General features: G+C 45.3%; 1 protein-coding gene across 2 annotated transcripts in view; it reads right to left on the bottom strand.

Annotated features, from left to right (window-relative positions):
- Positions 1-12284, bottom strand: part of agap1 (ArfGAP with GTPase domain, ankyrin repeat and PH domain 1) — a 786550-nt gene extending 774266 nt beyond the window's left edge. For both annotated transcript variants that reach the window (XM_069934384.1, XM_069934385.1), the window contains exon 1: positions 11476-12284. In XM_069934384.1, the coding sequence (XP_069790485.1) occupies positions 11476-11641 (166 nt within the window). In that variant the 5' untranslated portion in view covers positions 11642-12284. The remainder of the gene's footprint in view (positions 1-11475) is intronic.
- Between the last annotated feature and the right edge of the window lie 2253 nt (positions 12285-14537).

Genomic DNA, 14537 nt, shown 5'->3' with positions numbered 1-14537 from the left:
TCTCAGTTGAGCCAGAGTCAATTAAACATTTCAGTTTATGTCCGTTAACCCCTACCTTGATCGTGGAATTGTTCAGTTGATGTGGTATCTTCTGGTCCAACATCATCACTGCCAGGACTCCAGAGATGCAGTCATTCCCCTCACTGGGGTCACTCCCCCCTTTGCAGATTATCGGGCAGGCAAGATGGCAGGGGCCACAAGGTGCAGCAAGGTGGCTGCCCTCCTCCTCCTGTTGCCAATTCTGAAAACCGGTAAGATGGCAGAGACCACCTAGTGTGACAATATGGCCGCCCTCCCTCCTCGTCTGATGAGGATGACACCAGTTTTGAAACAAGGCAAGGAGGGGTTTCCCGCGTATCTGCCCTCGCTGCCCTGCCCCACAGGAAGGCCATAGCGCACAACATTGGGAGGTCGTGGGATTGGGCATTGGACTCACCTCAGTCTGCCCGGTGGGGGTCGCGCACACATTGGACCTCTCAGCATTCCCCCTTGCCCTGCAGACCTTCACCCAGTGTCCCCTTCTTACCACAACCAGACCAGATGGAGTCTTAAGCAGGTCATCGAGTTCTTGGGTGCTGCTGCCGACCATAGAAGAAGCATTTCTTGATGCCAGAGGCTGCTGCCATCAAGACCGATGCAGTGTGTGGATCCGCTCTGGGTACCAGCTTCTCCTGAGGGTGCTCCCGCCACCTTCCAAGTTATCAGCTCCCAGTTGGGCCATCTCCAGCGACTTGACCATTCGCATGTTGTCAGACAGCACCAAGCTGCCTTACTCCAGCAACCACTGCCTGATGTACTTGGACTGCATGCCAGGGACAAGAGCATCCCAGATCTCCTCCTCTTCCCGTTCTTGGGCCGTGCTGTCTTCGTACCCACAGTTCCTCGCTAGTGCTCATAGGATGAGGACAAAATCTTCAATGGACTCACCAGACCGCTGCTTCCATTGTGAGAGCTGATGCCTCACTAGGACAACATTTCTGGGGCCTCATGTTCAGCCTTATGATCCTGCCACAGAAGTTATACAGTCCCTGATGATCGGGAATCCTTTCAGTCTGACACAGGAGAGAAGCACCGACCTCTTGAGCTCATCCGTGGAGTAGACAGTTTGTATGGCCAACCGGTACATTTGGAAGCACTCCAGTCAGAACACAGACTCTTCCGAGGCCTCCAGGGTCAGAGGATCCATTAGGAACATTACAGGGTTCAAGAGTTTCCAACCTTTACTGAATAAAATTGTAGCACAACTGAGAGCACTCAGGTGCAGAGAGAGTACAACACAGAATTCAGTAAGAATAACAGTCTTTGGACTGAACTAGGGTTTTGGCAGAGATCCAGGGTTTAGATCGGGATTATGTGGGGGCAGAGTTGGGGGAGCAGCCAGCCCTTAGAACATTGCACCAATAGTTAATTCCTCGTTCACGACACTCTTCATACCATCAAATTTATTGATTATAACAACCATTGATTTACACAATTTTGTCTGTCTTTGATTTATGCCCACTGAATACAAATTCCCCATGAAAAGAAATTTAATATAAATATTCTTGATTAAGTCAAACATATTTTGATCTTTCTTCAAAATTCTATGAATTGAATCATTTATGCAACCATTCTACATTATTTACATCTTTGAAGCCTCACTACAATCTGATTATCTGTGCTGCAGCCCTTCTACAAACAATATTTTTTTCTACTGTCTATTGTTCCAATGTTCCTGATGGGTTTGATAAATGCTCTGTAAAATGAAGCATACCTTCCTTCCCCTTTGCAGACCTACCCCTTCAGATTTATTGTCAGAGTACATACATGACATCACATACAACCATGAGATTCCTTTTTCCTGCAGGCAGGGCAGAATTACCACTAATTGGTAGTGAAAAAAATAAACTACACAGCGTAAAACACGTAAACAAAGAACTGTAAACAGATAACAAATGTAAACAAACTGACTGTGTAAAACAGAGAAAACAAAATCAATAAAGTGCACAAGTCCTTAAATGAGTCCCTGATTGAATTTGTTGTTCAGGAGTCTGATGGTGGAGGGGGAGCAGCTGTTCCTGAACCTGGTGGGGTGAGTCTTGTGGCACCTATATCTCTTTCCTGATGGCAGCAGCGAGAACAGAGCATGTGCTGGGTGATGTGGGTCTTTAATGATTGCTGCTGCTCTCCAACGGCGGCACATGTACTCAATAGTGGGGAGGGTTTTGTCTGTTGTCAATGTTAACTCCAACAATCCACCTGACTTTGTATAAGCATCAGTGATTTCAACAGTTCAACAGCCAAGTTCAGTGGCAGAACAAATGTTGGTGGGGGGGGGGGGCATTAATGTGTTAGATGGGGGCACAATGGCTCATAAACTCGCTGTTGGATGCTGGGACCTATCTACTAACGAGCATTAACACCATCCACCCATCCAATGTAGGAGACAAGGGCACTGCTTTTATTGCATTAAACGTCACTATTAGCACTTGACGCACGCTAGTTAAGCTGGTGGGAGGGCAGGCGGAGAGTTGCTAACATGCTTCAAGCAAGATGCTAGTGACGCTTGATGCACACTAGTCGTGAGGGAGGGTCTGACTACAAGCAATGGCCGTGACCATGTGGGGGGAACAGCACCTCATTTGGGAGGGGCAATGCCCGCAGGTACCCCACCTTGGCGCCAACCCTGTCAGCAATTAACTTTGCTCCTCGGCCCCTGCGACAGATATCGGCCCCTGCGACAGATATCGGCCCCTGCGACAGATATCGGCCCCTGCGACAGATATCGGCCCCTGCGACAGATATCGGCCCCTGCGACAGATATCGGCCTCGGAGGGAGACGTCAGAACATCATTCAAGAAAATCTGCGCCAACCAGTCAGAGTGTTCACGGACATTTTCAACCTTTCATTGTGACAGTCAGAGGTTCCCACCAGCTTCAAAAGGGCATCAATCATCTTGGGGCCCAAGAAGAGAGCTGCCTCAATGACTACCGCCCAGCAGTACTAACTTCTACTGTGATGAAATGCTTTGAAAGGCTGGTCATGGCCAGAATTAACATGTACCTAAGATCTGGACCCGCTGCAATTCACCAACCATCACAATTGCTCTACAGCAGATAAAGTACCGCTGGCTCTCCACTCAGCTCTGGATCATGAAAACAGAAATTCATACATACGGCTGCTCTTCATATACTACAGCTCGGCCTCCAGTACCATTATTCCCTCAGTCCTGGTCAAGAAGCTACAAGCTCTAGGCCTCTGTAAACCCCTCTGCAACTGGATCTTTGACTTTCTCATCGGAAGACCACAGCACGAATTCGAAACAACATCTCCTCCTCAATAATTATCAACACAGGTGCACCCCAGGGATACATGCTTAGCCCACTCCTCCTCTACTCATTCTACACCCATGAATGTGAGGTCAGGCGCAATTCCAATGCTATTCACAAGTTTGCTGACGACACCACAGTTGTCAGCAGAATCACAAACAGCAACGAGGAAGCGTACAGGAGGGAGATAGATCAGCTCGTTGAATGGTGCAGCAACAACAACCTTGCACTCAACGTCAGCAAAATCAAGGAAATGATTATGTACTTCAGGAAGCTAGGGGAACATGACCCAGTCCTCATCGAGGGAGTGGGTCAAGAACTTCAAATTCTTGGGTGTCAACATCTCCGAGGATTTGTCCTGGAGCCTCCATGTTGATGCAATCACAAAAACGGCTCACGAGCAGCTATACTTTGTGAGGTGTCTGAGGAGGTTCAGTATGTCACCAAAGACTCTCGTAAACCTCTTCAGGTGTACTGTGGAGAGCAATCTAGCTGGTTGTATCACTGTCTGGTATGGAGGTGCCAACTCTCAGGATCCGAAAAAAAACTGCAGAGGGTTGTTAACTCGGCCTTCGACATTATTGGCACCAGCCTTCACTCATTCGAAGACATCTACATGAGGTGGTGTCTTAAAAAAGCAGCTTCTATCCTCAAAGACCCCCCCACCACCCAGGCCAGGCCCTCTTCACTCTGCTACCATCGGGAAAAAGGTACAGGAGCCTAAAGGCGAGCCCTCAGTGGCACAAGGACAGCTTCTTCCCCACTGCCATCAGATTCCTGAAGAATCAATGAACCAAAGACAAGGTCTTACATTTTGTGCTCTAGTATTGTTATTATTATTTTATATTTTTTATTGTAATAGTAATGTCATAATATAAATATTTGCGCTGTGATGCAAAACACTGAATTTCATGACAATAAATCCTGATTCTGCTACGAGAAGAGCACGAGTTAATCTTGCACTATTTACTCTCTCAAATGGAGAGCAGAAAAGAATGAAAAATAACAATGTCTTATCAAAACTCATTCTTCTCTCAACTGATGTTGCCATCAGATCATTTCACATCATAAATTTCTGTTTAGGCATGTGATACACACTGACCATCTTCATCTTGTTTCACAGTTCAATCCCTTTGCAATTTGAATCACTGCTTCTGCTTTTCCACTCTTTGTGGCAGGAGTTCGGCTTTGGTTTCACTAAATAGGAACACAATTTTCAAAAGATACTGCCAGAGTGGAAATTGTGAACAAAATTATTTGAAATTATAATAAATGGAAGATTATCATGCTGCACAAATTGGATGACAAGTTCACTAATATGCATTGTCGGAGGACAAACACACCTCCAGAGGTCAATAATAGATAACTCTCCAGAAGCCAACCACAAATCTATTAATGCACATGCACATAGGTCAGACAACGTGGATCAAAGGATACACAATCAAGCTAGAAACAAATTTAAAAGTTTAAAAAGCCCTGAGCAGTATTTGTCATCGCAAAACAATGTTCTCCTGCCAGGAGCCTGACATCTGATGCAGCCCTTTGGTGTCGGGAGTTAGTATGCGTGGGCGGCCGGGACATCACCAACGTGGATAAACATCGGAACTAGAAATCGAAAGTATGGTTTCTGGCCATTATAACTTTGAAATATCGCAAGTCAGAACATCACAAGTCACGGTCTATCTGTATTGGGATGTTAATGGTAAGGTTGTACAAGACATTAGTGAGGCCAAATTTGGAGTATAGCGTGCAGTGTTGGTCACATAACTACAAGATACTTGTTGCCCAGGCTTCAGGAACTGAGTTACAGGGAAAGTTAAACAGGTTATGACTTTATTCCCTGGAGCATAGAAAAAAAAGAGGGAAGATTTGACAGAGGTGTTTAAAATTATGAGGGGATAGACAGAGTAACTGTAGGTAGGCTTTTTCCACAGAGGGTATTGAATTTTTTTTAAACTTTTGATGACATGAAAACAGGCCATTTCGGCTTATGAGTCCATGCTGTCCAATTTACACCCAATTAACCTTACACCTCCAGTACATTTCAAATGGTGGGAGCAAACTGGAGTCCACAGGGAAAACCCCTGCAGACATGGGAAGAACATACAAACTCCTCACAGACAGCATGGGATTTGAACCCTGGTCCCGATTGGTGGTGCTGTAAAGGCAGTGTTAACTGCTACGCCAACTGTGCCACCCCATGAAGTGGTGAGATACAAACCAGAGGACATGGGTTAAGTGTGTAAGGGGAAAGTTTAGGGGGAACTTCTTCACAGAGCGAGTAGTAGGAGTGTGAAACAAGCTGCTAGTTGAAATGGTGAATGAGGGCTACATTTTAACATTGAAGAACAATTTGGACAGGTAATTGAATGGGAGAGGTATGGAGGGCTATGGACTGCGTGCAGGACAATGGGACGAGGCAGGAAAATAATTTGGCACAGACTAGAAGGGCCAAAGGGCCTGTTTCTGTGTGGTTATGTTCTCTGATTCTATGGTTCTAACAATAAAGCCTTCATGTAAAAATGAGAGAGATCTGTAGCCACCCTGATCATTGTTGGGAACTGCAGAATTTGATGACCCTATGCTATCTGTCTTTGAGGCCATCCTTCAAGAGGGTAAACCCTTGCAGAGTGTCAGGCCCTGATGGTATAGCTGGCAGGGTACTGAAAATCTGTGCCAACCAACCAGCTTTGAGGGTGGTGCCCAAGGAGGGCAGAGTGAGCTGCCTCAGTGACTTTCGCCCAGTAGTGAAATCCTTTAGGAAGTTGGTCATGATCAGAATTAACTCGTAACAAAGTAATGATGTGGACCCACTGCAGGTCATCTAACGCCCGCCTAAATCATTCCACAGCAGATGCAAGCTCGCTGGCTCTCCACTCAGTTCTAGATCACCAAGACAACAGTAACAAGTATATCAGGCTACACTTTATAAGCCCCTTTCACATTTGCCAGTGATCCCAGGAATCGAATGATTTAAAGTGGCAAGTGTGAAAGCAAAATCTGCTCAAAGCTGGCGTCAGATGACATCATCTCACGTCGGGGATTGCCGGCCTCGACCCCAGCACAATCCCCTGTGTCTGCAGATGCCAAGTGTGAAATGGGCAACTGTACTTTAGGCACTTCCTATTAAAGGTAGAACAGACAAACGCCGGGGATAAAACTACAAGTGTGAAAGCGTTCAGTGTCCCAGTTAGGAGCAATCTAGTGTGAAAGGCCAAACCCCCATTCCTATCCTGGGACAGTGAACAGCTGATTTACTGGGATGCAAGTGTGAAAGGGGCTATAGACGACAGCTCAGCCTTCAACACCATCATACCCTCAGTACTTGTCAACAGGCTCCAAAACCTGGTCCTCTGCACGCCCTTCTGCAACTTGACTTCCTCTTCAAAAGCGAGTACAAATTGGAAACAACGCCCCCTCCTCACTGACAACCAACACAGGCACACCTCAAGGATGTGTGCTTAGCCCATTACTCGACTCACTTTGTACCCTTGACTGTGTGGCTAGGCACAATTCAAGCCATCTACAAATTCGCCGATGACACCACGGTCATTGGAAGAATCACAGGCAGCAGTGAGGAAGCGTACAGGAGTGAGATAGATCAGCTGGTTGAGTGGTGTCACAACACTTTGCACTCAACATTAGTAAAACTAAGGAACTGATTGTGGACTTCAGGCGGGAGAACTCAAACAAGTTCTCAACAAGCAGTCAGCAGTGGAAAGGGTTAAGAACTTCAAATTCCTGGGTATCAACATCTCTGAAGTTCTATCCTGTGGCCTCCATGTCGATACAATCAAGAAGACGGGCTCGCCAGCAGCTATACTACATGAGGAATTTGAGATTTTGGAAAGTAATTTATTTTTTTTTAAAATTTAGACATACCTGTAAAGCACAGTAACAGGGTTTTCGACCCAATTAACCTACACCACTGGTATGTTTCAAATAGTGGGAGGAAACCGGAGCCCTGAGGGAAAACTTATGCGGATGCAGGGAGAACATACAAACTCCTTAAAGAGAGCATGGGATTCAAACCCCGGTCCCAATCACTGGTGCTGTAAAGGCATTGCACTAACCACAATGCCAACCATGTCGCCAAGAGTCACCAAAGAGTCTTGCAAGTTTTTACAGGTGTACTGCGGAGAACATTCTGATTGGTTGTATCACTGTCTGGTATGGAGGTGCCCTATCCACAAGACAGGAAAAGTCTACAGAAAGTTGTGAACTCAGCCAGCACCTTCATGAAAGTCAGTCTTCACTCCATTGAGGACATCTACAAGTGGCAGTGACTTCAGAAAGCAACCTCTATCATCAAGGACCCTCACCCACAGGCGATGCCCTCCTCTCACTGCTGCCATCAGGAAAAAAGGTAAAAGAGCCTGAAGTTGAACACCCAGCAGCACAAGGACAGCTTCTTCCTCTCTGCCATCAGATGTCTGAATGGACAATGAACCACAGACACTACTTCACCTTCTCTTTTGCAATATTTTTTTTTTATAAAAGTAATTTATAGCTACATTTACCCCTGTAACGCTGCTGCAAAACAATAAATTTCGTGACACGTTCATGACAATAAATTCTGATTATCATTCTAAGCATAGTGTTTGTTGAAATGTTAATCCTTCAGGCCAACAAAAGAAAGAATAGCATACTCCCACTGGCGAGAAGCTCAAACATCCTTTCCATGCAAATGATTGAATACAACAGCTGTTGCAGAGAATAAATGCAGAGGCAGAATTACCTGAAATGTCTGAGCTATAAAAAGTTAAAATGTTCCCAAATTTTGCTTTAAAATCCAAGTATATTACATTGCTTATTTTCCTCTCTTATACCTCAATAAAGTGCATCACATTTTCTTCCAACACTCATTAAAAGACCATTCATTTTCTACCTGGACAACTGTTTGTGTTTGCTCGAATTGCTTTCCCGGTAATCATTGCTCACAAACATAAATATAAAAGTGCTGCTCAAACTAATTTGCTCTTAGACTGTAATAGATTTATAGACGAGTTTGGAAAAAGTTAAAGTAGCAATGCTTCTCTCGTCTCGATGAACAATCATTTATTTCAGGAGTAACTGAACCAACACAACACCAGAATAAAGGAGATAGGAGCTTAGCAGCCATTCAGTCCATCATGCCTCGTTCATTGCTCTCAGAGCTGATCTGTTACCTCAGCACCATTTATCTGCATAGCCCCCACATCCTATAATTTCCCTGGGCTCAATTACTGAATATATTCAGGGCATAATCAGTCAATCCCTATCTTGAATATATTCAGTGACTAAACCTCCGACAACAAGCTTGGCTAAATTTTTTTCTTAATTTACCACCCTCTTGGTGAAGCAATTCCTCTTCATCAGCCCTGAATAGCTGACTCCTCATCCTGAAAAACAAGGAAAACTAACTCTGTAAGCCCAGTTATTATTTGTATTTTTAAATGAGATCATCCATCATTCTAATAAACTCAAGAAAGTACAGGTCTGGACTGTTTAATCTCTGGACATGTGACATATTCACCATCCCAGAATGAATTTAATAAGTTAGTCAAAAATGAAAGGAGAAAGTGACGGTTGATACGGTGCTGCAGTAATTGACGAGCTTTAGAAATACAGGCGCTGATACAAAACTCTTTTGCATTAACTGTTACCTTCTTATTCCAAGTATTGATTTCCTTCTGAGCTGTGCTACTTAACTAAAATAAGCAAATCATTTTGTGCAAAAAAAATGACAATTTTTCAATAGATCTCAAAAGTGTTAGACTGCCTAGCATGACCACACACGAGCACAATAGAATGATTGGACACTTTCGACGTTTTTCTTGTCTGATCTTGGAAGCTAAGCAGGTTCAGGCCTAGTTAGTACTTGGCAGGGAGACCGCCTCAGAATGCCAAGCGCTGTGGGTTTCGGTGAGGGCCACTGGACAAAGTAGCAACTCTCTCGGTCTACCTTACGGTAGATAAAAGTTCAAGAATTTCATGTATGTAACATTTTAAATGTAGTATTGCGTGACAACAGATACGTGTTGCCCCTCTCTACTTCCACATTAAGAAATGCCTGATTGCAGAACTTCCAGGTTACAATAAGGTTGGATTTCTTGTGTGCTTGTCGTTCCAGGACAACAATGGTCACAGGTGAGAGGCACTGGCAAAAGTGCCGTGGGGAATGGAGCTCCAATCTAAAAGTTGATTGATCCAAAATGACAGGTTCTTCAGGTGTTGTTGATCCAGTATTCATCCCAACAAGTGGAGAGCATTCTGTCACACTTTTTTTTTAAAAAATGGTAGAAAAGCTTTGGGGGAAAAAAAATCAGCATTTATAACTAACACAGACTATCGGCCTATTTTTGTAGCCTCCGCATCCACGTGGCAAGTTCAGCCAAGTTAAGCTGTTTTGGGTCAAGTTTGTCAGTCGGGATTTTGATAGTGGCAATGGTAGCAATGTTGAATGTCAAGGGGAGGCAGTTGAGACTCTCTTGATGGAGATGGTAATTAAGTGGCATAAATATCAAGTTCCAATAAGCAGTTCAAAGCTGAAACTCTTGCTTCCGCTCAGGCCTGAACACTGTAAACATCACCACTTCTACTGCAACTAATGATATTTGACCTCAATAATAACATCCACAGCAATGACCTGGTAATGAGATGGCCGACTTCCAAAAGACCATCATCTTCCTTTGTGCTGGGATAATCAAGCATTGGAGAGTTCTCCACTGTCCCACCAACTTTTTTTATTCCTCTTACATCCTATTATTCTCAGAAATATAGGTTGAAAAATAATGTATCAGACTTCATCCAAGTCCCTGTAAGGTATTCATAGCTCCAGTTTAAGCAGACATTAAAATAGAAAATCATCAATTACCGACCCAAAAGTTAAAGCAGTTCATAAAACAAAAGGCACGTGGCTAATATGATCACATAAAATGACACAAGTATCATGTACTGATTAATGGTAGAATGAATTGAAGTCACAAGTTCAATTAACTGGCTTGGGACATAATTATGAAGTACAAAGGATATAAAATTCTTCAATTATATCTAGCCATTACGAGATCATTTATACCAGTACACCAAGGTCACTTTCAGTACATAATTCTGATTTGGCTTCCAGTTCCATTCATATCCTGACGCTAGATGTCATAATAAAAATTGATTTTCAGGACACCAGCAAAAGGCGTGAGAAGAAACTCCCAGAGATCACATTTTGACAAGGAAAAACTAGTACTGCAGCTTAATTTTTAACGCCCCCACAAAACTGATTGGTACATTGGTCCGTCGTTAACACGACAATGCACGAGTTAAGAGCCCCCAACAAAAAGTCTGCAAAAGCTACCAAGATCCCCTGAATGAATAAAATCATCTCAGGCTTCAATCACAGTTTGTTTCTTCTATCATTGCCAATGAACCTGTTGGTCGTTAAAATTCCATCCAGTAACCTGTTATCGATCTTGACATAGCGATCAACCATTTCTGGTGCCGTTTCAGTTGAAGAAGTCGAAGGAAGTGACTATGCAAAGTTACCCCTCATTGTGCTAACGATAACCACTTGAGATTACTTAGACCAAACCTTTATTGCAGTCTTGTACAATATTCATGACAAAAGAGGAAACAAAATGCATCAATTTAAGGACTTCGCTCTGAAAATGTTTTTTACCTTGCGGTTTAATTCCGATATCATAATGCTGGGAGTTGAACAAAATTTAAAAATATTTCAGTCATTAACAATGTCAGGAAAATAATCCATTTAACGCAAAGGGCTCAAATGACACACTTTCCTTCTGGATCAGAAAAAACTCTGAGACAAAAACATTACTCATTCACGAGCAGCCGACTCGCAAATCGACACCATGCAAACAAGTATCAAGTGGGTAAAGTTGCAAAGTTCATTTACGATCGCATAAATAAGGCAAACAACTGACTGCAACAGGCCTCAAATTAGGCGATGCAACAATCTCATCCTGCATCGTCACCTGAAGTAATGACACTCCAACCAAAACTATTTTCTGCACAAACTCCTAAAATGCGGAAAGTGAGAGAGGGGGGGACACCGTGCAGGTTAAAAGTTCTTGCCAGTCACTCACCTTTTGTGTCGCGTTTTCTCCCCTGCCCTGCCTTCTTTTTAAACACTGATAAAGTGCCACCCCCTTCCCCCGTCCGTGCGTGCTCCTTTACCTTCGATGCTGATGACATGCTCCCTGATCTGGTTCTGCAGGATGGGCTCGTCGATTCTCTCCAGCAGGTCGTAGATGGAGTAGATGTTGGGGTGGACGCTCTCGAACCGCTGGATCTCGGCTCGGATGGCCGCGGAGTTGGCCAGCTGTTGCTGGTAATTCATCATTTCGGCGAAGCCCAAGGGCGGCCGGGCGGCGAAGAGGAGGGGGCGATCACACGGAGCGAGGTCCACGGGGCAACAGCCGCAGGGCAGGAGGAGGAGGGGAGGGGTTGGGGGAAGAGCAAACGACGGCACAATCTCTCGCCACCATCCGCCGACACTTCCGCGGTCTGGGCACGGGCTCCGGCGACCATCCGCTCCATAAGCCGCCGCCGCTCCGCCGGCGTTCTCTGCCCCGCTCGCTGGGCTGCGGTCGCCTGTCTGCGGCTGCGGCTCGGGCTCTCGCGCTGGTTTCACATCGCGCTGAAGTCGGACCAGACTCGCAACTGGGGGAGGGGGGGGGGTGCGCGCGCGCGCCTGTGGGGTGTCCTCCCCCAATGGCCTGGATTTGACGGGCTCGCCGCAAGCCCCGACTCTCCCGCTCAAACCCCGTCCCACTCGCACTTGATCCCGACCCGCTGCCGCACCAGCCCCGTGACGTCACGCGGATCCAGCTCGGGCTCGCTTCGCCTTTGCCCGACACAGCCCTCAGCTGGCAAAGTGGGCCTAGCACAGCCCCATCCGGACAAAGTCAGTCCAGCAAAACTGGCAGCCCGGGCGGGATCAATGCAGTGTCAGTCTGCAATAATCAGGCCAATGCAGCCCCGTCTCCACAAAGTTCCAGCTGTGCGATAGCAGCCCAGGACCTCGCACAGGTCGGGGAAGGTCACCCAGTCTCAGATGCGGCACAATCCCACCGGGACGAGGATAATTCCGACGTCAACCTCGCCAGGAGAAAGTCTGGAGACACACAAGGAGACGGCAGATGTTGGAATCGAAAGCTGAACACAAACTGCTGGGAGAACTCGGCAGGGCAAGCGTAATGTGGGGGGAGAAGTAAGTGGTCGACGTTTACCCTTCACCGAGCTGCTTCACCAACTGACATTCTCCAGCAGAAATGACTGAACAGGGCACTCTCCGTCGAGCTCTCTCTCTCCCCCCCATCCCCAGCAGAGAGAGAGGTCCAACTCGTTGTGTGATGCTGTGAAAGACCGTAAGGAAATGTCGAAGAACTGCAGACCAGGGAGCCTAACATCAGTGACGGGTAAGCTATCAGAGGAGATTTAGGGAGTCAGATCTATCAGTATTTGAAAAGGCAAGGATGATTGAGCACAGCTTTCTGTGTTGGAAATCAAGCCTCACGGATCTGACTGAGTATTTTGAAGGGTTGCATAAAGTGGGGTAATGAGGAGACAGGAGGGAGATTGAAGACCTGGCAGAATGGTGCACCATCAACAACCTTGTACTCAGTGGCACCAAGGGGCTGATTGATCACCAGGAAGGGTAAACTAGAGGTGTACATTAGGTGGGAGAGGGTAAGCAAATTTAAGTTCTTGGGAGTCACTAGGGGTTTTTAGACTGCAGGCATGTAATAGCACAATTGAGGGATTTTCCACTACACGGGCAGACCAAAAAGGAATGTGCAGGGATTTTGAGTCAATTCCTGCACCACGATTTATCCTGCAAGAAAACTACAACTTTTTGCAGGAAGCCCGCAGTGTAAATCATACCAGAAAAATTCATTGATGGTCATCTATCCTACTTGCATGTCCAACCACCGGGACTGTTGTACTCTGGTACTTGCAGTCTGAAAAGGCACCCAGTGTGAATGACCACACAGGCAGAAATTATATTACTTTTTTTCAGTGATTTTCTTGACATTGCAGTCTAAAAAACATTAGTATCTCTGGATCTTTCCTGGATCCAACACAGAAATGGCATCGTGAAGAAAAGTGCATCAGTGCCTCTATTTCCTCAGGAGTCTGTGGAGGTTTGGCATGACATTGGAAACCCTGGCAAATTTCTACAGATGTGTGGTGGAAAGTGTGCTGACTGGCTGCATCACAGTCTAGTATGGGGCCACCAATACCCCTTAGCATAAAACCCTGCAAAAGGTAGCGGACACAGCCCAGGACATCACGGGTAAAATCATCCCCATCATCGAGAACATATACAGGGAACACTGCTGTCGGAGAGCAGCAATCAAGGATCCACACCACCCAGCATGCTCTGTTCTTACTGCTGCCACAGGACTCGCACCACCAGGTTCAGAAACAGCAGCGACCACTCCACCAACAGACTCCTCAACAACAAACACAATCAGGGACTCATTTAAGGACTCTTACTTGATTGGTTTTTTTTTCTCTCTGTTTTGCACAGTCAGTTTGTTTACATTTCTTTATTTGGGTCAGGTTTTTTTTGCACTGCCAATAAATGGTCATTCTGCTTCGTCCACAGGAAAAAGAATCTCAGGGATATATATGATGTCATGGATGTACTCTGACAATAAATCTGAAATCTAAACATCGGGGGAAAAAAACCTGAACAGTGTTGATGACAGAGTTTCATCTACATGGCCTTTGACCAGGAACAGTTTGGCAGATTAGATTGTAAGGGATAGATTGTAAGGGAAGGTTAGATTGTAAGGGATCCAGGGAAAGTAAGTCAAATGAATACAAATTTAGCAGAGCAGCAGGAGACAAAAGGTGGTGGTGAAGGGCTGTTTGCAGACTAGAGTTCTGTGACAAGTGGTGTACTGCAGGATCAGTGCTGGGTTTCCCCCTTTGTTATTTATATTAATTATCTGGATAAGAATATCAGTGGTATAATTAATAATTTATACATGACACTAAATTTGGTGGTATTGTGGACAATGAGGAAGGTTATCTTAGATTATAATGAGATCTTGACCAACTGAGTCAGTGGGGTTAGGGTTAGAGAAATGGCAAACCTAGTTTGATTTGGGTCGTGCAAGGAGCTGCATTTTGGTAAGTCAAATCAGGGAACAAATTACACAGTAAATGTTCAGGCATGTAGAACAGGGAGGCTTTGGGATGCAGGTACATAATTCTAGGAAAGTGAT

This window comes from Narcine bancroftii, chromosome 4, assembly GCF_036971445.1.
Source record: "Narcine bancroftii isolate sNarBan1 chromosome 4, sNarBan1.hap1, whole genome shotgun sequence".
Lineage (NCBI taxonomy): Eukaryota > Metazoa > Chordata > Chondrichthyes > Torpediniformes > Narcinidae > Narcine > Narcine bancroftii.
The sequence above is the reverse complement of the archived record's forward strand: the minus strand, read 5'-3'. Positions and strand labels throughout refer to the sequence as shown.